At 33.7% G+C, this 24,568-nt stretch overlaps 1 protein-coding gene across 2 annotated transcripts in view; it reads right to left on the bottom strand.

Annotated features, from left to right (window-relative positions):
* The window catches only part of LOC139495084 (protogenin-like), a 47,598-nt gene that overhangs the window by 7,876 nt on the left and 15,154 nt on the right, over positions 1-24,568 (bottom strand). Inside the window, exons 3-20 of one of the 2 annotated variants that reach the window (XM_071283234.1) lie at positions 23,963-24,107; positions 22,278-22,444; positions 21,574-21,702; positions 20,376-20,522; positions 18,775-18,932; positions 17,942-18,071; positions 16,034-16,171; positions 14,403-14,561; positions 13,455-13,646; positions 12,200-12,322; positions 11,450-11,629; positions 9,927-10,179; positions 9,103-9,227; positions 8,283-8,450; positions 6,298-6,423; positions 5,768-5,879; positions 5,106-5,280; positions 1,300-1,446 (exon numbers count right to left, since the gene is read on the bottom strand). In XM_071283234.1, coding sequence (XP_071139335.1) covers positions 1,300-1,446; positions 5,106-5,280; positions 5,768-5,879; positions 6,298-6,423; positions 8,283-8,450; positions 9,103-9,227; positions 9,927-10,179; positions 11,450-11,629; positions 12,200-12,322; positions 13,455-13,646; positions 14,403-14,561; positions 16,034-16,171; positions 17,942-18,071; positions 18,775-18,932; positions 20,376-20,522; positions 21,574-21,702; positions 22,278-22,444; positions 23,963-24,107 — 2,774 coding nt within the window. Of the gene's footprint in view, positions 1-1,299; positions 1,447-2,268; positions 2,450-5,105; positions 5,281-5,767; positions 5,880-6,297; positions 6,424-8,282; positions 8,451-9,102; positions 9,228-9,926; positions 10,180-11,449; positions 11,630-12,199; positions 12,323-13,454; positions 13,647-14,402; positions 14,562-16,033; positions 16,172-17,941; positions 18,072-18,774; positions 18,933-20,375; positions 20,523-21,573; positions 21,703-22,277; positions 22,445-23,962; positions 24,108-24,568 lie in introns of those variants that run through there. The other variant, XM_071283235.1, reaches the window with a different exon arrangement.

Below are 24,568 nucleotides of genomic sequence, written 5' to 3'. Positions count from 1 at the left end.
TGAAATCACAAAATTAGAAATGTCAATAGCTTTATGTTTTTAATGGAAGAGTATTTACAGTTTACAGTATTTTAGGAAGGAAAATCCTTCATTAATGAATTTCAAACAATCTTCTGGTATCAAAATGTCACAGAGATCTTCATGACTGCCAAGCAAAAGATCTCAGATCAAACTCAACTAACTTGTCATTATTTTCTCTGATTTTTAATGAACTCTTTATACTAAATTTGTTGTCCCATGTTCGGGGAAGGTTTTCTGCCTTCAAACCTCTTTAACCTGTCACATTCGTTAAGTCACAATCCTGTAGCTCAGTGGTGGTTGTTTGTTCATGTTTTTCGTAAATAGTTTTGCTACAAGTAAGTTTCCTCAATTGAATTGTTTCCTATTTTTCATGTCAGGGTTTTTATATCTGACTATATGGAAGTTTTATTTTCTCATTGTTAAAGGTTGTTCAATTGCCAATAATTGCTAATATCCACTTCATTTGAACTTTGGTGTAAAGTCGTTTGACTGGCACTCAAACCACATTTCCTAATTGCTACAAGAATTTGTGTATAAAATAAATCCTTTACACAGATCAATAGTTTGCATTCATTCCATTAAAAAAGAGCAAATATGTAAAAGGATAAATCACCATGATCAAATGTGTGATTCTATAGATTAACAAGGATGTGTCAATAGTAGTAGTAGTAGTACATGGATGCCCCACTCACACTATCATTTTCTATGTTCAGTGGACAGTGAAATAGGGGTAAAAACTCTTATTTAGCATTAAATTAGAAAGATCATATCATAGTAAACATGAGTACTAAGTTTCAAGTTGATTGGATTTCAACTTCATCAAAAACTTTGACCTGAAGCGGGACAAATGGACGGATGAAGAAACGGAGGCACAGACTAGAAACATAACTTCCATAAATGAGCATAAAAAGAACAAAAATATGGATCTCTGTATTAGTTCCTAATCAAAATCATAACCTCAGCTTATCAAACTAATGGATAAAAAGCTCCCTTGACACCGATAAATGGCTGACCCGTGTTAAGAGAGAGCCATATCTCTTGCACGTTAAATACACCCTTGTAGATTTCGAAAAAGAGTAGGCTAATGCCGCTACAAGGCAGCACTCACACCCGCAAAGTGGAAAGGGATTAATATAAGTTGCAAAACTTGTTTCCCAATGCACTATAAATAAATATGTTTAAACTAATGGATAACAACTGTCATATTCCTGACTTGATACATGTATTTTCTCATGTAGAAAATGGTAAATTAAACCTGGTTAAACTTAAAATACAAACCTCTGGATTGGCTATTTCCCCTCGTCCAGGGAAAGCTGTGACACGTCCATTCGGCACATGACCATTTCTCATGCCATTCTTAAATGGAACATAGCCATTGATTCTTGTTCCATTAGGTGTGACGATCAAATTCCCACTGCCACATCCCTATAAAACATATCATACAACACATTAGGTGTGACGATCAAATTCCCACTGCCACACCCCTATAAAACATATCATACAACACATTAGGTGTGACGATCAAATTCCCACTGCCACATCCCTATAAAACACATCATACAACACATTAGGTGTGACGATCAAATTCCCACTGCCACATCCCTATAAAACACATCATACAACACATTAGGTGTGACGATCAAATTCCCACTGCCACATCCCTATAAAACACATCATACAACACATTAGGTGTGACGATCAAATTCCCACTGCCACATCCCTATAAAACACATCATACAACACATTAGGTGTGACGATCAAATTCCCACTGCCACATCCCTATAAAACACATCATACAACACATTAGGTGTGACGATCAAATTCCCACTGCCACACCCCTATAAAACATATCATACAACACATTAGGTGTGACGATCAAATTCCCACTGCCACATCCCTATAAAACATATCATACAACACATTAGGTGTGACGATCAAATTCCCACTGCCACATCCCTATAAAACACATCATACAACACATTAGGTGTGACGATCAAATTCCCACTGCCACACCCCTATTAAACATATCATACAACACATTAGGTGTGACGATCAAATTCCCACTGCCACATCCCTATAAAACATATCATACAACACATTAGGTGTGACGATCAAATTCCCACTGCCACATCCCTATAAAACATATCATACAACACATTAGGTGTGACGATCAAATTCCCACTGCCACATCCCTATAAAACATATCATACAACACATTAGGTGTGACGATCAAATTCCCACTGCCACATCCCTATAAAACATATCATACAACACATTAGGTGTGACGATCAAATTCCCACTGCCACATCCCTATAAAACATATCATACAACACATTAGGTGTGACGATCAAATTCCCACTGCCACATCCCTATAAAACACATCATACAACACATTAGGTGTGACGATCAAATTCCCACTGCCACATCCCTATAAAACACATGGTTTCATACAACACTGTAGATTATTCAGCTAGTACCAAATTCTGAGGCAGAATTAGTCTTTACTATTTATAGAAAACTCCACTTTGTATCTTTTGTGTTTTTTTTCAGTGTTTTAGGGTTTTAATGTCATATCTTGGCATTGCAATAGGTAAGGTTTGTCTCTGTTTAAGAAGTTTTTACCCTAAATCGGATGTGTACTGATTGATACATAATTTTTTTTTTATTAGTTGTTATTGGTTTTGAACAAGCTGTCAGTAACTGTGAGTACTCTCAGATCTGTGTATTTTTGTTTTTTTTGGGGATGTACAAGTAAAATTGAGAATGGAAATGGGGAATGTGCCAAAGAGACAACAACCCGACCATAGAAAAAAACAACAGCAGAAGGTCACCAACAGGTCTTCAATGTAGCGAGAAATTCCCGCACCCGGAGGCGTCCTTCAGCTGGCCCCTAAACAAATATATACTAGTTCAGTGATAATGAATGCCATACTAATTTCCAAATTGTACACAAGAAACTAAAATTAAAATAATACAAGACTAACAAAGGCCAGAGGCTCCTGACTTGGGACAGGCGCAAAATTGCGGCGTGGTTAAACATGTTCAGGGCTCGACATTAACGCTTGTCCGATTGTCCGCTACCAGAGGTAAAAAGGGGTGGACAAGTAAAACCCCAGTAGAGCTTGTCCGATGGGACAAGTAAAATAATCTGTAGAAAATAATTTAAATCCCACTCTGATGATCAAACGAAATTCGTTAATCAATAAGGTTTCTAAAAATGTTATTCAATTTGACCTGTTATAAGATTACAAAATCAATCGATAATAAATTTAAACTGTTGTCTTGTCATATACTTCAGCATAGAAAAAACACATTCTGTAAACGTAAACCAGTCATCGACACTCTTACTACTGAATCTTCCTCCGATCATTAAGAACAACCTCCAGTGGAGAAACTTTATCAGTGATGCGCTTTAAAGATACGGAATTCAGCTTTGAGATTAAGATAACAATGTTGACTGAGACGGACATTTTATAAACAAACCCCTTCGATACAATCATGGACTTAACAAAATTTGGGTTCACTACATCTGGGAAAAAGAAAAAAACAAAAGACGAAGAAGAGTATATAGAAAGAAAGAATACGAGCTTAAAAGACAGAGGACGTATTTACCGAGCTGGGAAGAGGAATTCTTTGGGTTAAAATATGCTGTTCATACGGACAATGATGGGAAGGTTGATGAGTCAAAATCAAAAACTATGATATGCCAAACGTGTAACAACTATTCTGATTTAGCAGATAGAAATTGCTCTATGTTCATAGGAACAAGTGCTTTCAGAAAAGATACATATGTTGCTCACAAACTCAGTCTTCAATCACTGGTGGTCAGGTGGAAGACAGAAAAGACCAGGCTTCAACCCTCATGAGTTTAGAGGATTGAGAGCACTACCAGATCCTGACATGGAACAGACTCACTCTGATGATGACATTGATGACAACTAGATAATTAGAACCCTTTTGACTAAATGCAGTAGCCCTTTTTGACTAGGATGTCACTAGATAATAAATATATAAACTATAACTGTTATATTCTTTTATTTCACTTTGTGCAAGCCATTAACATAAAAATTAACTATATTTTTAAAAGAAAAAAAAAGTTCACAATTATTTTTCGGACAAGTAAAATTCCATTCGGACAAGTTCATTTTGGTAAGTACTTGTCCTACAGGACAAGTTAAAAAAAAAGTTATTGTAGAGGCCTGATGTTTGTGAGATCTCAACCCTCCCCCTATACCTCTAGCCAATGTAGAAAAGTAAACACATAACAATACGCACATTAAAATTCAGTTCAAGAGAAGAATTATGATTTCATCATATGAACATCAGGCACAATCCTTCCCGTTAGGGGTTTAGTATCATACCATCATAACATATACGAGAAGAACATAACCCTGTTTAGGGACCACATGTTTTTTTTTGCTAGATGTATTTCTATTTGTATCCATCTGATGAGTTGAGCCTATTCAACTTATTATTATAGTTTATTATTATATAGTACTATAGTACTGTTACAGCACTGTCCTATGTTAGGTGAAGATTTGCTGCCAACAAACCATGTTTTACCTGGCCACATTCTGTATGTCCCTATTATCCTCTCCAGTCTTTTATAGTTTATTATGCGATATCAGAGGCGGATTTAGGGGGGGGGGGGGGGCAGGGGGCCGCGCCCCCCCCCCCCCCCCCTTTTTCTGGGAAAAAATTTGGTTGCTTATATAGGGAATCACTGAAGCGTGACTGGAGCGGGCCCCCTCTTAAGTCAGTCAGTGGGCCCCCGCTAATGAAAATTTCTGGATCCGCCACTGGATATGGACTTTGCTTATAGCTGTTAATTTCTGTGTCATTTAGTCTCTTGTTAAGAATTGTCTCATTGGCAATCATACCACATCTTCTTTTTTATATTTGTATCTTTTGTATTTTTGTTTTCATGTCAACAGTGCTTTGTATGAATTAAGTCGTTTTCCGCTGGTTTTTATACTTTGTTTTTATGTTGTATTTTATACCAATGTCCAATCTATTTTTGCCAGGTGACCTCAAACTTTTTTTTTCTTTATGTAGTTGTTAAAATATATTCTATGTAAACTGACCTTGGAGTCACAATTTTGATTCTCTGTCAGAATTGGTGTGAACTGCTCCATCTGGTGGTGATCCAATAAACTCTGTTCTGCTGGACCAGTCACATGACCGTTACCATGGTTTGGTATGTGGCCATTACCATGGTAACAAGTTGTTTGTGTCTGTGGATAACTATTCTTAAAACATCTAAAAATAAACAAATAAATGAGGAATGTGTCCATGGTAGAGGCCAACTAAAGTTAGAGAACGGAAACTAAAAATTCAGCAATTTTTATGTTTATAATGGGACATAATTCAAGAATGGTAAAAGTAACAAGACTGAATTTCAAACTTGACTTTATGTAGTTATAAGCCTTCTGTACAAGTTTCATAACATTAGGTTGCGGCAAACTAAAGTTAGAGAACAGAAACCAAATTTGGGATGTACTGGAGTACATACAACAGTCTATACGTACAGACCTACCTTTAGGGTATAACATATGCTCCCCCTTGCTACAGCAGGGGCATAAAAACAAATAGACATGCATTTACTTACAAACAAGAATGTGTCCCAAGTACACAGATGCCCCATCCGCACTATCATTTTCTATGCTCAATGGACCGGGAAAATGGGATAAAATCTCTAATTTGGCATTAAAATTAGAGTGATCATATCATAGAGTGATGTAATTACCTGTTTCGACATAGTATTATCAGTATACAGATGATGATACACACAATTCCTATCAGACAGCCAATTATTATACCAATCTTCTGGTCTTTAGGACTACCACTCGGAGATACAACTGTAAACACAAAAGCAAAATTAAAACATCATAAACAAAATGGGACAATAATTTTTTTTGTCAATCATTTAAAAGTAAATAAATATAAGATCTGATTTTAAGTTATAATGCCCTCCTAAAAGATCCACCATTGTATATGCAATTACTGTTTCTTTCTTAGTTGAATTTGAAGTCCATGAAGTTGTTAATTCTAGAATGATAATTACAGGAGCAACACAACAGGTGCTTCGTGTGGAGCAGGATCTGCTTACCCTTCCGGAGCACCCGAGATCACCCCTAATTTTGTGTGTGTCTTTTGTACTTTTATTTCTCTGTTCATCTTTTTCTTTTTTAGCCATGGTTTTGTCAGTTTATTTTTGATCTATGAGTTGGAATGTCCGTCTGGTATCTTTCAGCCCTCTTTAAGCAATATACATACCGGTTTCCTTCTCAGGGACTACAATAGTAATTGTGGTATTACCAGGTCCTGCCCCTGTGCATGCTAACATCTTCAGATAATAATATATGCCTTCAGAATACTGTAAACTCCAGGATGTTATAGTTCCTACAAAAGATTCTTACTATTATTCAAATTGTCACATACAAATGGTTTTATATATAACAAACTTTAGGTTTCACTTGGTAAAAACAACCGTATCACAAACTGTATAACAAAAACTGTCTCTTTTGTGGAGATATCTTATATTCATAGATATTTTGTTACATTTCCCATATCAGACAGACAAAGAGGAATTTTACAATTATAAATAAACATGGATAGCGGCCAGATTGAATTCTGAGGAAACCCAAAGTGAAGGGAGGGGTAGAACAGAATATTACTCTTGAAGTTCAGGCATCAAAGATATGCCCCACAGTCCTATGTTTTGACATTTGAATATGAACTTTCCATTCTACAATATAATTTTTTACCTTACTTCATAGTAAAAAGTGGCATAGATTTAGCCATAAAAGGTGTTCCTATGGGAAATTGCATTGTCTATATTTTCAGAAGTGCAACCTTTAATGAAATTCCAAAAGGGACAGAAAGTGTTTCAAAGGATGTAAACAACCTCACTAAAAATGGAAGAAAACTAGGGTATGAAAAGCTTTATAACATTTGACACAGAAATTTGTAATACATCATTTTAAGTTACAAGTATAATATCATTTCTGAGAAAAATTAATTCATTGGTGTTGTTTTCTCATTGTCCAATGTAATAATTCTCTATACTATGGATTATTTTATCTTCGTGTATACCTATTTTATTGAACTAAGGAAACTTGCATGTCCATGGACATTTAATTTTGTGGTTTGCTAAAGTCTTAATACAATCCTTTAGAAAAGATGTCATAACTTGTACATTAAATTTTGTGGTTTGCTAAAGTCTTAATACAAGCCTTTAGAAAAGATGTCATAACTTGTACATTAAATTTTGTGGTTTGCTAAAGTCTTAATTCAAGCCTTTAGAAAAAGAGGTCATTACTTGTACATTAAATTTTGTGGTTTGCTAAAGTCATAATACAAGCCTTTAGAAAAAGAGGTCATAACTTGTACATTAAATTTTGTGGTTTGCTAAAGTCATAATACAAGCCTTTAGAAAAGAGGTCATTACTTGTACATTAAATTTTGTGGTTTGCTAAAGTCTTAATACAAGCCTTTAGAAAAGAGGTCAATACTTGTATATAAAATTTTGTGGTTTGCTAAAGTCTTAATTCAAGCCTTTAGAAAAGAGGTTATTACTTGTACATAAAATTTTGTGGTTTGCTAAAGTCTTAATACAAGCCTTTAGAAAAGAGGTTATTACTTGTACATAAAATTTTGTGGTTTGCTAAAGTCTTAATACAAACCTTTATAAAAGAGGTCATTACTTGTACATTAAATTTTGTGGTTTGCTAAAGTCTTAATACAAACCTTTAGAAAAGAGGTCATTACTTGTACATTAAATTTTGTGGTTTGCTAAAGTCTTAATACAATCCTTTAGAAAAAGAGGTCATTACTTGTACATTAAATTTTGTGGTTTGCTAAAGTCTCAATACAATCCTTTAGAAAAAGAGGTCATTACTTGTACATTAAATTTTGTGGTTCACCTGTAATCAGGAAATCCTTAAAATTGGTATCTAACGAATAATATAGGGTTATTGCATGAATATTGGGAAATATTGTCCCAAGTAGAATTTTATATTGCACGAGCTTGCGAGTGCAATATATCCCTTTTATTGTATAGCAATATAATATTTGAAGGTAAAAATTGATTTAAACTAAGATTTTATCATTGATGACGTCATGAATTTTGAAGATTTATTGCACTAGTGCAATATTAGAATTTATTGCACGCTAACTTTTGGTTACTTTCTGTTTGAAATATTATATTGCTATACAATAATATTGAATCTACAGTATGAAGAAAGAATAATAAAACCTACCATTGACTTTGATTGTATACCAGTCACCTTGAGGTTCCTCATCAGATCCAAGCTGATATTTGATGACGTATGTCGTGATTTGACCGTTTGGTATGACAGGAGGTTTCCATGTGACCACAATATTACCATTCTTCATCAAAGCAGACATATTTACTGGTGGGGAGGGAACTAAAATAAAAGTTAAAAATGTTAATCAAGTACACACACATTGTTGGAAAATATATAAATTATTTTTACAAGCTTTAGAAACAGAATGAAAAGAAAACCCTCACTTGAATTTTGGTTGTTCAAAATTCAAATACTTTTTGTAGAAATCGACATAGTGGAAACGTGCAAAATGAACTGCTATACCAAAAAAAATATCCACTTTACCACTAACAGACTTTAGTTGGCAGATTTCAGGATACATCTGCATACCTGATTAATATCCATTGACCAATCAAACCTATGTTTATAGTAAACAGACTGTTATACTCCACCTACCCATTGAATTAAGGTGTCAATCTTAATTACAATGTCTTAGCAAACAACCAAACAAAATTGACAAGCAAGGCATTTAAACTCTTGGATTACATGCTTTAATATTTTAACTGTAAAAAATTTACTGAACCATGGTGTTATCAGGACTTTGACAAATATATTTGGTCATGGTCAAATAATTTGAATGGAAACACTGCTTCAGTGAAATACATGTTTAATGCAGGACCATTCCAGCAAAATCATCCTTATTATTTGCTGGTTATTACTTAAACATAATAAGTAATATTGTTTGCAGTAATATTATCAATTTCAACAATTTTGGACAAAAATTAGAACCTACCATCTTCCTTGGTCCTTGTAAAGACTGGTTTACTGTATGGACTGGATTTACCATCTCTTGTGTGTGCTCTTACATCAAACTGGTATGAGGTGAAAGGATGCAGTTTATCAATGGTCACAGTAGTCCTGCATTCATACAATCAAAAATTGGAAATAACTTCTAGTAACAGGATTCTCACTAAGGAATAATTGTAACATTAAGGAGGTAGACCTAGGTTAAGGGAAATAACTCTTAAAATCATCAGTCCGTTTGTGTCAACCATTTTCAAAAATATATTCTAAGCTTCTAGGTTACATAGATTATTTTCAATCTGTTTCAGGTAAATGCTTAAAATATGTTGATGAACTTGACTGTTGCAAACGCATAACTGATGTAAAGAGTTATCTCCCTGAACCAAGGTCTACCCCCTTAATATGGGGGAAATTCAAACATTGAAAATTTAAAATAATCACTGCCTATATCTTTCACTCTTTGAAACTTTTTGTTAGATATTGAAGTCCTACACATGAAGATTGTAACTTTTTTTTTAATTTAAAGGCATCTAACATGAAGATCTTTGGTAATCCTTGTGAACTTTTTTAAAATATTACTATAAGGATAACTACCAATTGAGAAACCTATCTGTCAAACTCATTGCATGGATAAGGCTATATACTTTAAAGTCCTTTTTGATTTTATACCCTTTTCAACATTTGTATTAAAATTTGGATATAAACACTTTTGGCTTCAGGCATTGCTTAAGACACATAATTGTTACTGTTTTTGTAAATCAGCCTCCTCATGAAGATTTTTGATATTGAAGGAGAAATACTCAATCTACAAACCTAGTGACAGTGATTCTCCTCTCGTCCCTATCTGGATTGGTATGGTAGTACCGTACAGTATAAAAGGCCACATCAGAACCAGCATCAGGCTGTATCCAGGTCAAGGTCACCTTGGTTTCCATGGTAGTATTGATCTTTACATCTATCGGTGGTTGTATGGTGGAGTAGCCAGTCTCAAACTCGTCTACCACTGGGCCAGAGGTACCATGTTGGTTTTTGGCTACAAGTGTCACTACATAAAAAGTGTTGTTTTCTAAAAGGTAAAACATATAGATATGAGATGATGTACAGTTAATCAAATTATACATCAAGGTAAAGATATTAAAACATTATACCTGAACTTTACAGACATTTCAAGTTGGATGAGCGTTATAGAATAACACAATTTATTGCTTGATGTTCAATACGTTTTTCACAATCTGCTTCCCTAACTGGAGCACGCAAGACCACGCTTCCCTACCTGGAGCACGCGAGACCACCCCTGTCCTGTTCCTGTTGCTCTTTCTTATCAATATATTTTATATACGTACCACCATGGCTCTTTGGTTTTGTATGTTTTATTTTAGAAACTGTTTTGTCTTTTGATAATTATTTGTGTTTTTCAATTTTTGCCATGTATGTATGTACTTCGAGATTCCGCCAATATAGACGCAGCTTTGATTGACTGCAAGGGTACAGCGGATCCATGTTCACTCCCTAATGATTAATGGAGATGTGTCCTTTACAATGCTGTGGTGTTGTCTGTTAAATTGTTAGTTTTTAGCTTAGGAGTTTGATCGTTCATTTGGTATCTTTTGCCTCTTTTCTAAAAGAAGTAAATAGGGAAACGATAGTACTTTTAAAATTGCAACTCTATGCCAGTCAAAGCATGCACACATATTCATGCATAAAAATAGTAGTACTTATGATTATAAGAAGTTCAGACCTGCAGGTCAAGTCATGTCAGGTCTGTTCAGGTCATAAAATAGGATGAAAACTCGGATGAATTCATGAGTTTGAATATATATGAAAGATGAACGACGCAAATATGATCATGAGTATGAAAGAAATGAATGCATATGAAAAGATCATTAAATATTGTGACAGTTTAAATTTCTTGCAAAAAATCAATGCAATATTGTGTAACTCCTTCTATCAATTCATTCAGACCACAAGAAAACAAAATAAATTTAAACAATTACCACAAAAAAGGCTTGTAAAAGTTCATTTAGAAGGTGTTATGTTGGTATCCCTCCCTCCCCCATGAAGTCTCCCTTTTGAGTCTTCATTTCTCACCATTTAGTTGACATGGCATACAATTTTTTTTCTCTGTAACTAGCTTAAAATGAGTACAATACACTTTCAAAAATTTTGTTTTAAATATTCATATTTCAACAAAACATCTGCAACAATATCAACTATAATATCTGTTTAGATTCTTTTGTGGGACAGAAAAACATTTCTCATAATGAAAATCTTAAAATCACCTTATGTGACTATATAAAAGTGTAAAACATGATTTAAGGTATTAAACAAATACTAACCCAAATCAGTGAGGACATAATTCCTCCTGTAAGCAGGCAGATTGAACTCCTCCGGAGGCTCCGTGCTACTGATTTTATTGAGGGACAACAGGTAACCAGTTGTAGGTAGCTCTTCACTACTATGTTGCCAGGTAACATTCACTGAGGTAGAATTAATCTGGTTTACTTGTATCGTTGGGACTGAAAAAGAGCAAATCATATTCAATCCAAGATTCTGGACTAAATGTTAAATTATTTACAAAAGTTTTGTCAAATTCATTAGATTATCTTTTTTTAACTGATTTAGTAGGATTTTCTAGCTTTGTTGAAAATGGGGCTTAAGGTGGTACCCAACACCTTGACTTATTTGGATCGTTTAATTTTCATAAAATTTTGACAAAATATTACTTTGACCCTTTGACAAAATTATAAAAATTTCAAAAAATTTGAACCAACCATTTTATCAGAAAAAATACAATGGTTATATAGCAGTTTGACAAACACTAATTTTGATCATTGTGAAGCTTAATATTCCCTTAACAACACAACGTAGTTAAAACATTTTGCTGATTTTACAGAGTTATCTCCCTGTAGTGTTAGGTACCACCTTAACTCTAGAACAGAAAAAGTGATGCCACCAAATTCAGACTTAATCTGTATTTAGTGGCAATAAGCATTGTGTTTAAGTTTCATAACTAAAGTTGGAGAAATGAAACTAAATTTGGGAGGTACGAACGGATTTGATACATCTAAGATGTAAAGAAAACTTACCTGGGTTATTGCCGGTTGAAGTACGGTAGTCAACCCACGGCCAGTCCTTGTTTTCAATACGACAGTAGCCAGCCTTAGTGGATGCCAAGACTCTCACACGATAGTCTGTGTCAGGATCTAAACCTAAAAAAATATAACATAGACAGATGGTCATTTATTTATGCCCATTTATGTCAATTCACTTTAATAGAATTTCTAAACTTTGCAACTCTTTCTCTTTTTTTTCATTCAAATTTATTAAATATCTTTAGATAACAAATTTTGTCTTGCAATAATAATCTGTTTGACATTTTATGACCTCAAGGCTTGAAATAGAATAAGGGCAACATTTCTGTACACATTAAGGGAAAATTATCAATATCGCATCATATAAACACGAAAAAAAAATGTTTTAAACTTTATTTAAACAACACAAAAGTGAATTTAAAATATAACAAAACTATGAATGCATTCAAGAACAATATACTTACCAAATTGCTGTTTCAGGGAAAAAACCTTTCAGTTTAAAATAAGCATATCTTGCTGACAATTATTTTGTATGCAATTAACCAAACGGCCGCTTGATGGCAAATGGAGGTGACCAGATTTTTAAAATATAAAAAAATCAAAAAAACTTGACCCTATCATTTTCTTGGAAAAATTTCATTGGATAGATAGCAGTTTGACAAACACTGATTTTAATCATTGAGAAACTTAATATTTCCTTAACAATACAATGTGATTAAAACATTTGGCTGATTTTACAGAGTTATCTCACTGTATTGTAACCAACTTAACAGAAGACGTACAGGAAATAGATTGTGCTGGAGAAAATTATGGAGATATCTGGTATTCGTACGAAACAGTTTCAATCCTACAGGTAGTGATTATTTTAGGAAAATTTGCATACAAGCTTTTTTTTACTTAGTTAAATTTGAAGATAAACAGGGTAGAAACATTTACTTAAAACTTTCGGTTTCTTGCCTGAAATCTTCTCCCTGGAATGGGAATTGAACAAGGAACCTTTGTGTTAGTAGCCTGATGAGCTAACCACCACACCACGGCTTTAACTATATTGTATGCCCTTAAATGTAGCAGACTGTATTACCTTTTTAATATATCTATAGGTACTGAAGGGATAGTAAAATTAAATAATGCATTGTTTTAAGCATTGGTTGTAGTTGATTCAACTACAATTCTGGACAAAGGAAGATAACTCCAACTTTAAAGACGACTTTAACAATGACATCATTAATATTTGTTGTGTATGAATTACCTGTGATAAGGAAAGACGTAGCAGTCCCTAATGTTCTTTCCTTCATGATGATTTTACTCTCCACTTTCATGTAATAGATTGAGTACTCGATAATAACTCCATTCCTGAATCTCAGTGGGAGGGGATCCCATTTGACTGTGATGGTATTAGGTGTTGTGCTAACCAGTCTTATCAATGGTGCTTTGCAAGGAACTGAAAACATAGAAATATAAATAAGATCAATAGAGGCTCTCAGCTCACAATTTAAAATTCTTGTTTAAATTGACAATCAAAGTGTTTTTAAGTACTGAAGGGATAGTAAAATTAAATAATGCATTGTTTTAAGCATTGGTTGTAGTTGATTCAACTACAATTCTGGACAAAGGAAGATAACTCCAACTTTAAAGACGACTTTAACAATGACATCATTAATATTTGAAATGTGGATATTAGATTCCTTCACCTTGCACAAGTCATGTAATTCTCTCGACAAGTATAACATCATTTGTCAATATTCTACAGAAAATCTGATTATGGTAAACTTAGCTATAGGTGAGGACTCTTATAATTGATTGGAACTAGAAAGTATTACAAAAAAAATTAACTCATGGATAGTTTCTATCAAAATATTCTATGAAGCCTTTTTCAATAAGGCCTAAAATAAAATATAATTTGTTCCCCAATCCTGACCAACACTGCGAAAGCATAAAATTTTATTGTCAAAACTCAGTTAAATATTATTCTATTTGTTTCCAATTTCAGGCCTGCCAAATGGACTGTATTGTTCTAGCTTTTTGGTAAAAATAAAATAATTTCTCTACCTACCCACTCCTGGTTTGGCAGGGTCAGGACTAGGGAAACAAACAATATATTAATTTAGGCCTAACCCTGCTCTGAAAGGAGAGAGGGTTTTACCAGTTTATATCTGTTCCTCCTTAAAATGGTATATAAATTAGAGTAAATGCTTACCATCTTCTAGTGTTGCCACTGTGACTGGATCTGACTGTTCCCCTGCCCCACACAATGATGTATAGGCTAACACAAACACTGTATAATTAGTATAAGGTACCAGATCTGTGAACATCTTCATTGTATCTGTTGCTTGCATCACTTGTGTTTCTACATTACCTGAAAAATAATAAATATGCTACTGTATTACTAGATTTATTTCACTTGACTGGGCGGGGTTTAAGAAGTTCGCCTATTTAAGACCAGTCCATCTATAGACAGCCTTTGTTTGATAGTGCTTTTGCAGTCAAACTGTCTCCCTCAGGAGTTTCCAGCCTTTGTTTGATAGTGCTTTTGCAGTCAGACTGTCTCACTCAGGAGTTTCCAGCCTTTGTTTGATAGTGCTTTTGCAGTCAGACTGTCTCACTCAGGATTTTCCAGCCTTTGTTTGATAGTGCTTTTGCAGTCAGGCTGTCTCACTCAGGAGTTTCCAGCCTTTGTTTGATAGTGCTTTTGCAGTCAGACTGTCTCACTCAGGAGTTTCCAGCCTTTGTTTGATAGTGATTTTTTGTTCGTTGAGTTTTTAGTTCATTTGTATGTATTGGAGTTAAGTGTGGTGTCCATTTGCTGAGCAAAATATACAATATTATTGAGGGGCCAGCTGAAGCCCAGCTCTGGGTGCAGGATTTTCTCACTGTTTTCTAGACCCATTGGTGACCTTAAGCTGTTTTGAGGTCTTTGGTCAATAAATAAACTCATCATAGATACCAGGATTAAATTTTGTATTACAGCAGATTCCATTGAGTGTGTAGCCAAAGGTAATATCTATGATTAGCTTGCCTGTTAGCTGAACCATGAAGTCAGTGTTAGGTTAGGTAAACTACCCTACTTTAAGAATAGACTAGTCCGACATGAAAACTAATCGATCTGTCTGTTGGACTATGCTACTTCAAAAGGAGGGTAGTATACCTGACCTAATAATGACTTCACAGTTCAGCTAACAAGCAAGCTTACCAAAGATATTACCTTTGGCTACACACTCAATGGAATCCGCTGTAACGTCAGACGCGTCTTTTCGTCAACAAGACTCATCAGTAACGCTCGAAACCAAAAGAGCTAAAAAGGCCAAATAAAGTACGTAGTTGAAGAGCAGAATTCCTAAATTTTTTGCCAAATACAGCTAAGGTAATCTTTTTTTGAGGTAGAAAAGCCTCAGTATTCAAAAATTTAGAAGTTTGTAAACAGTTAATTTATAAATATGACCATATCAATGATAAGTAGTTTATTCTATGACACATTTCTGGTTTCCCTTCTCTTTTCTATTGTACCTGTAACTATATCATGAATATCAAATTGTTTAACAAGTTATGCACCAATTTCAAGCTTTTATCTCATATTGAGTTCCAAATTTTTCTTTTATCCTTGGAATTCTGAACCATGAGAATGAGATAAATATGTTCACCTTACAGCAATTAAAGACCAATTAGCTGTTTCAAAATCTAATGATTTCAGGGTAAGATTTCAAAAAGTGTTCACCAAAATATTGTGATTGGTTTAAAACGAGATAAACAATAGAAATTCAACCAATTAAGTAACGTTATTTTCATTTTACCCATAGTCCTTTAAATTCTAAAAAGGCGAAGTTAACTTACTTCCAGTGTCAGACACTTTCATTGTGACAGAGTACGCCAAAATGGGACATTTCTGGTTGACCGGTCTATACCATGAGACTTTTATGCTTCTACTGGACACTGCCTCAGCGCTGACATTTGGCTTTCCAGGCGCTGTGTCTGTAATACCAAATAATCAGTTTATGTTGAGAGTGATTCACATGAATTAACTTTAAAAAAATAATCCTATTTTAAAGTGCGTCTCATTGGGGTCTAAGCGTGACGCGGGATTGCCGAATTTTTGTAAGTGTGATATGGGAAAGTCAAATTATTGTGCCGTGAAAACGGGAATTAAGGTCTAGCATGACACGGGAAATTACAAAAAAATGAGAAATGCTTAGGTACATAGTATTAGCGGGATACTGGAATCTGACAAAACAGTAAGCAGGATCCGGGATCAGAACCCCCCAATGAGACCCCCTTCAAATGAATCTATTACTGAGGATTCATTCACTTTCGTGGTTTTAGGACATCTTTGTAGAAAACTAATATTGTGGTTTTGGCAAAATCTGCATAAAAACCTTTAGAAATTGAACATTAACATTAGTGGTTCTCTTGTATCCATGAAATCAACGAACATTGGTATCCAAAGAATATCAACAGTGATATTGTTGGCTTTTTTCAAAACTACCTCTACCCTTTTTCATTGGGAACATTTGCATCATTTTTATCAAATTGGGAAATTCATAATAAACCATGAAATTAACTGGAACTTCAATTTGCAGACCCCCTTTCAAGATGTAAACCCTCATTTGAAATAAAACCCCTTATAATCATGATTATCAGTGATAATACATAAATAGACCCTCAAATCTGCACATATGGTCATTTTAGGCATGAAAAATGTTTAAATGAGTGTTTTTCTGTTTGTATACATGCACAATTACTACTGAAACTGCAGTTTGGGAAAAAAGTTGTCCTTTTGGGAATAATTTTAAGCCTTTTTTTTTAAATTGGGATTCTTCTCCAGGGGAAAAAGCCTTTATTCTCCATTAATTTAAGGCAAACAATATCACTAATCAATGATTTCACAGTGTCTACTATTACGATACAAACCGTTCCTGTTTACTTAATTGGCTTTGAAAAATCTCATTCCAAAAGGTTATAAGTTTAACACCGTAGTAAAATCTTTCAAACTTTTTATCAGGAGTACTAACATTGATTTGAAAGGATAACACTTTTTTTACTTTTAAAGTCTAGTTCTACTGGAATCAATGAAGTATTTCTGCACTCTCACGGCAATTTTTTTCATTTGCATGTGCTGTTCAAACATCCTGTTTAAACATCCACAAGTTTTTCAATTGTATTTTTTTATTTGGTGATTTTGACTCATTTTAACACTCGCAAAGTGTTTTAGAATTGTTTGCCAGCATTTTCCACTTCTATTTTATGGGAGGGAATATCAGCTATAATTATACATTTCCTAATTTGTAAAATGTAGTTAAGTGTATTATGTATATTAAATAAAAGAACAAACATTTTATTGCATATAAATAATGAAATATTTGGAATGAGTTGGCTAAGGTACAAGTGTACATATATCAACATTGGTGGATCCAGAGGGGGGGTTCCGGGGGTTGGAACCCCCCCTTTTTTTTGGCCGATCAATGCATTTGAATGGGGACATATAGTTGGAACCTCCCCTTTATCCTGGGTTGGGAACCCCCCCTTTTTAAAATGGCTCGATCCGCCCCTGTATCAACAGCAACCTCTTCCAGAATATTCTGGAACTAGTTAATTCTACAATTGTAAAACTTCTTGAAATGTAGAAATTAATGAAACTGATGTAAAAAATACATGTTTCAAATTACAATATCACATTTTTACAAATTAAGAAATTGCATGTTTCAAAATAAGAAATGTATAATTATGGCACTCTATTCAACCTACCGTCTTTTTCAATGAGAAGCCTGGCGAATGCTGATACAAAGTCAACACTGTTCTCTGCTATACACTGATAATACCCAGAATCCTCCACTACCGTCTGCTCTATCACCAGTTGTCTCCCTTCATCTTTTATCTGTAACAAATTAAATTGGAATAAAAATATTGTATCCTTTTTATGAATTTGACTGAAAATATATTATTGTAAATTTTATTGTATCATAATACAACATCACACAGTTCTGAGATTTGAACCATTTATTTTCATGTCAGTGGTAATGTTGGCTTTTTTCAAAACTAACTCTGCCCTTTTTTATTGGGAAAATATGCGTCATTTTTAGAAAATTGGGAAATACAGAATAACCCATGAATTTGACTGAAAATTCAATTTGCAGACCCCCTTTCACGAGTCAAACCCTACTTTGAAATAAAACCTGCACAAAGGTCATTTTATGCATGGCAAATGTATAAATGAGTGTTTTTCAGTTTGTATTAATGCACAATAACTACTGAGATTGCACTGTTTTGGAAAAAAATTGTCTTTTAAGCCATTTTTTTTTTACAAGTTGGGGTTTTTCTCCAGGAGAAATAGCCTTCATTCTCCGATAATTTAAGGCAAACAATATCACTGCATGTATTTAGAAGATGATTTTTTTACTCATATATTATCAGTGAGTGATAAGATTTCTCTTGGAAGAAATTTAAATATTCCAGTGAAATAATTACACAGAACAATAGCTATTGTATCTATTCAACGGAACAATAGAGCAAACAAAAGTACAAACAGATTGACCAATCAGAGACAACTTTGGAAAACTTTGAATTACAATGGCTCTTACTTTATATCTGCCATGAGTGTTGCTGATTAGAGTTGTCTGTCCATCCTTGTACCATGTGATCTTAGGCTTGGGAGATCCTTCTGCATCACACGTAAATATAATAACACGTGACCGGGGAAACTTCTGGTTTTTAGGTTTCTCTAATATAACAGGTGGTGCTGCAAAAAAATAATAATAAATAATTAGTTGTTGTTTCTGAAAAATAATAAATAATTAGTTGCTGTTTCTGAAAAATAATAAATAATTAGTTGTTGTTTCTGAAAAATAATAAATAATTAGTTGTTTCTGAAAAATAATAAACAAGAATGTGTCCATAGTACACGGATGCCCCACTCCCACTATCATTTTCTATGTTCAGTGGACCGTGAAATTGGGGTCAAAACTTTAATTTGGAATTAAAATTAGAAAGATCATATCATAGGGAACATGTGTACTAAGTTTCAAGTTGATGTAACTTTAACTTCATCAAAAACTACCTTGACCAAAAACTTTAACCTGAACTTTGCACTATCATTTTCTATGTTCAGTGGACCATGAAATTGGGGTCAAAACTATAATTTGGCATTGAAATTAGAAAGATCATATCATGGGGAACATGTGTATTAAGTTTCAAGTTGATTGGACTTCAGCTTCATCAAAAACTACCTCGACCAAAAACTTTAACTGGACGGACGGACGGACGCACAGACCAGAAAACATAATGCCCCTCTACTATCGTAGGTGGGGCATAAAAATTAGTTGTTCTTTCTGAAGGTAAATATATATATATCCATTTATTGTTCTTACATGAATTACCAATGTTATTTCAACTGATCGGGCAAATAATTTGCATTAGAACAGTCTATTTGAAGATGTGTGTGATAAGGATGATTGACATTATAATTATTATTGAATTCTAATCACTTATCAGTGTCACCGAAACGCATATACAAAAGTACTGAGTGTTTGATATGGGACGAATAACTGGACACTACATTGATGAGTTTATCCCAAAACTCCTGTCTATAGATGGACTGTCCTTAAATAAACGAACTTCTTAAACCCCGCCCAGTCAAGTGAAATAAATCTAGTAATACATATTTATAACAATTTGAAATCTGTTAATTTTTTTAGCAGCGTTGATAATGATGAAATAAAATTCGGACATGATAGATAATAACTTTCTTTAATTTAATCAATTATGACAGTCACCATGTTATGCTGAGAATACATCTTTAATTTCATATGTGAACAAAAGCATCTGACCAGGTTTCAGTCTGTACTGTAAGTAACTAACTTGTCTGATGTCTTAGACTAGGAATATTCAACTCTTGATATAGATTATTTATCAATTTTTATTAGGTAATGAGAAAAATGTTGAAATATTGTTCTTCTGAAATTTTTTGGTGTAGAGCTTTCTATCGTCTTACTTGTAACTACAAGGTTAGCCTTAGCAGTAATGAAAGGTCCATTTTGACTAGAAACTTCACTTACTTGTAACTACAAGGTTAGCCTTAGCAGTAATGAAAGGTCCATTTTGACTAGAAACTTCACTTACTTGTAACTACAAGGTTAGCCTTAGCAGTAATCAAAGGTCCATTTTGACTAGAAACTTCACTTACTTGTAACTACAAGGTTAGCCTTAGCAGTAATCAAAGGTCCATTTTGACTAGAAACTTCACAAATATAACTGCCAGTGTCTTTCTCTTCCAGTTCTAACAATTTAAGATTTGTCCCCTGCAACACGGCTTTCGTGATGTTTTTACCATCTGAAAAATAGAACATAAATGAGCAACAAGTTCAAGGTTCAATGTCCTTTTCTATAAATAAATATTTTACATCATTTTGTTTCTGGTAGAAAGTTGTCTCAATGTCCATCATACCACATCTTCTTTTTTGTCTGATTGGTTTTTTTACTTTGGCTATCATCATTAATGCATAATTTGAAACAGAAATATGCAACTGTAGGTTCAAGGTCTGAAAATGATATTAAAGGGTTTTGGTTAAATTTTTTTCAAGACTTGGAGATAAGCTCTTTGTTTTTCTAAGTTTATGTTCTTGATTCGTCAGAAATGCTCCTTTTAAATAGGTTTCAATCCATTGCCACTGAAAATTGTGACAACTGCCTGTGTTAGGCAGAGCCCGAAATATGAAGGAAATATGAATGAGGATTAGGATCAGCTTGTTACCAACAGCTGATCATTTCATAGAGGTGCCTATTAGACCATGTCTTACTGCCATTTCATGCTTTTCAATGATAAATGTTTATTTAATGTATTTTTGATTGAGATTGACCATTTCTATTGATATGTAATAGTGTGCCTTTTTATGTTGTAATATTACAGTTACTGTCTCAGGTTAGGGTGAAGGTTGGTGTCTGATAAGACATTCAAACCTTGTGCATTTTCATGCATCTTTCCTAATTCTGAAGCCTGTTGTTCGGTGGTTGGCACAGTCCATCGGACTTGGGGTCAATTACATTGGAATTAATTAAATTACACATTACATTGCAAAAATGATCAATTACATAAATTACACATTACACTGTTTTTGAAATGTAATTAATTAAATTACAATTACTTTGTATATATATATATATATTAGACCATTGGTTTTCCTGTTGAATTGGTTAACAAAAGATATTTTGGGGTCCTTTAAAGCTTGTTGTTAGGTGTGAGCCAAGGCTTCATCTTGAAAGCCTTACTATGACCTATAATTGTTTACTTTTACACATTCACTGTGACTTAGATGGAGAGTTGTGTCATTGGCACTTATACAACTTCTTTTCTATGTTGTTTATGAAACTTTTTATTTAATTACCTTCTCTTCTCCATTTAACAATAGGTCTGGGACTACCATCGACCAGACATTCTAGCACCACTGTTTGACCAGACTGAGCAACTGTATCTGATGGTCCAGCAACTATCTTTGCTGGTCTTGGTTTATTCCCTGTAATAAATATTAAATTTATTCTTTCAGTATTTAAGGAATGACTGTAATATTTTTTCTGTCTATGAAGAAATAACATAAAAAATTTGGTCCACATTGATAACACGCGTAGCTGGTTATTTAACAGTGTGCATCACATTTTTTATGTTATTTCGAATAGACAGAAAAAATATTACAGTCATTTCTTATAATTTAATTCTAAATTCCATTTTAAACCGTAGAAAACCATGAAACATCATCGAGGACGTCACGGTCACATGACTAAATTATGTCTATGGGCTCATAACAAAATAATGTCAGCCAATCAGAAGACGCATTACATCCAAAATTAAATTATTTCTAATTGGTTTTAATTCTAAGTCCATTTATAACTTGCTGTCTTGCTGTTGAGTGTGTACTTGTTAACCTATAATTGTTTACTCTAACAACATCCGTCATCGTGACTTTGATGGAGATTTGTCTCATTGGCACTCCTACATTTGTCATACCACATCTTTTTATTTCAACAAAATTTGTGTTCAAGGTAGTTAATCTTACAAGTATCAATAACATAATCAACTGGTAATATGTTGTACCTGATTTGACTGTGAGGTAGGCTTCAGAACTTCTTTTCCAAGTAATACTATTAACTGTATCGGGGAGGTGATGTAGTCCCCCTGAGGTAGCATGACAACTGTATTGGCCCGCGTCGTCTGCAGTCACATGTAAAATCTGCAGAATCCCTGAGTTTATAATGATATACCTGAAAGATAGATACTGTATCAGGCCGTGTATAGTATGCAGTTATGTATAGTATGCACCGTCGTTTCATAAAGATAAAACTAGATATTTATATATCATGTAAAATCTGCAGTTTATAATGATAAACCTGGAACAATAGATAATTAAATTTATTGTCTTACTCTTCTTGTTGGATTGTAGTCATTTACCAATTTTTCTCTGTAAAAGTACAATGCAAAGGTCATGTTGCTTAATATACTACAATGTTTTAAAGGAAATAAATATTTTTTTGAGGAAACAAACTAGATGCTGTAATGAGCCTGTGTCGCTCACTTTGGTCTATGTGTATGTTCAACAAAGGACACTCTCCAACATTGTAGATTAGAATTCATGACAAAAATCACTGTTTTGTTGATCTTGTATTGATTATCATTTTGTCTGCTTAGTTTCTCTCTATCTTCCTCAGTTTTTTGCTCGAAACACAAGAGGGTAAAAAAAATCCTCATTTAAGGGCAATCACTCCTATAAAGAGTGACAGTCTACTAAATATATTGTCAAACTTTGATTTGTTAGTAGATCTTGCCTTGCTCAATGCTGATCATTTTTGTGATTTAAAGTATCTACTGTGGATTCATTTTTATTCGTGGTATACCAATTTTCGTGGGTCACAGCGAACCACGAATTTAAGAATTCAACGAAGAATAATCCCGAGAAATGTGTATGGAGTCGGATGTTTATTTCCGGTTATGTTATGCAGTTCTAGTAAAGTGTTGAATATTGTAACGTAACACGTGTTTTTTTATTGAAAGAAGATACAAGTATTTTGATTAAATCTATAATAAATATATCGAATATCAGTGATAATTTACTTTTTAAAATTAATTAAAACTGTTCATGGAAAATAACTGCAAGTTGTTAATTATCGTGTCATAGTTTGGTTTAACAGTGATTAAAAATCAATAGGATTAAGTACAGGGATATTGCCCGTAGGTAATATTGTTTATGACAGGAACATTTATTTTCACACCTTATACTTATATCACTGTTTATTATATCGTGATTAGGGAAATGAGCTTTCAATCATAAAGTTTTGAATGCCTTATAGAATTCAGACAAGAATTTATAAATTGTAAAACAAACAAATAATTAGTTGTCTTTGTCCATTATTTTTATCGAAGTTATCAATGAGCACTTTAACCTAGAATGACCAAACGATGATTTTGACAACTCAAAAAATTTTCAATGAATTCCTTCTTTTTTGTTTTGTTTTATTATTGATCACACCAAGGAGGTTATATGATCTCCTAAATCAAAAAGAAATCCACGAATTACTTATCTAATTTTTTGTTGTTGTAATCAGCGATCCACGAATTTACGTAGACCACGAAACATCTTTTTTTTCTCTATCCACGAATATTGATACCCACGAAAATAAATGAATCCACAGTATATTAATTTTCAAAATTGTTATATATATAAATGATGAGCACTATCAAAATCACTACAAGTCAAAGGAGTATATATAGAATGACGTATTTACCTGTCATTTGTTGCTAACTGGACTTCATCTTTGATCCATGTGTACAGAGGAGGGGGCACTGCTTTGATCTTACACTCGAACCGTGCCACACCCCCCTTGTCAACACTTTTATCTACAGGTTCAGAGCTATACTCTTTTGCTATGCCTAAAAATAAAATAACAAATATATCTAACTCTTTTAGGCCATAATAAATAATAGGTTTGTTTGCCCAAACGCTACCTACCCAGAAAAAAGCTGCCTACTCAAATTCTTTTATTGTCCTGATTTGAAGAAGTTTTTTTTTAATCAAATAGGCATGAAGACTAATTATATATATATAATAAAGATCTGATACTTCAATTTCTTTTTTTGAAGAAAAAAAAAGAAAATGCCTACCTACCTACCCGCTGTCTCAACCTTTGGGTAGGGTTTGGACAAACCAAAATATTTTTAAGTGTGGCCTTATCTACAGGGTTTCAGAACTTTTGCTATGCTGAAGACAGTACTTTGACCTATAATGGTTTACTGTTACAGATTATGACTTGAATGGAGAGTTGTCTCATTGGCACTCATACCACATCTTCTTATATCTACTAAAAAAAATATCTTTCTTTTCTATTTTACCG

Source organism: Mytilus edulis, chromosome 11 (genome assembly GCF_963676685.1).
Source record: "Mytilus edulis chromosome 11, xbMytEdul2.2, whole genome shotgun sequence".
NCBI classification, from domain to species: domain Eukaryota; kingdom Metazoa; phylum Mollusca; class Bivalvia; order Mytilida; family Mytilidae; genus Mytilus; species Mytilus edulis.
Note: the sequence above shows the minus strand (reverse complement) of the source record. Positions and strands in the feature narration are given on the sequence as shown.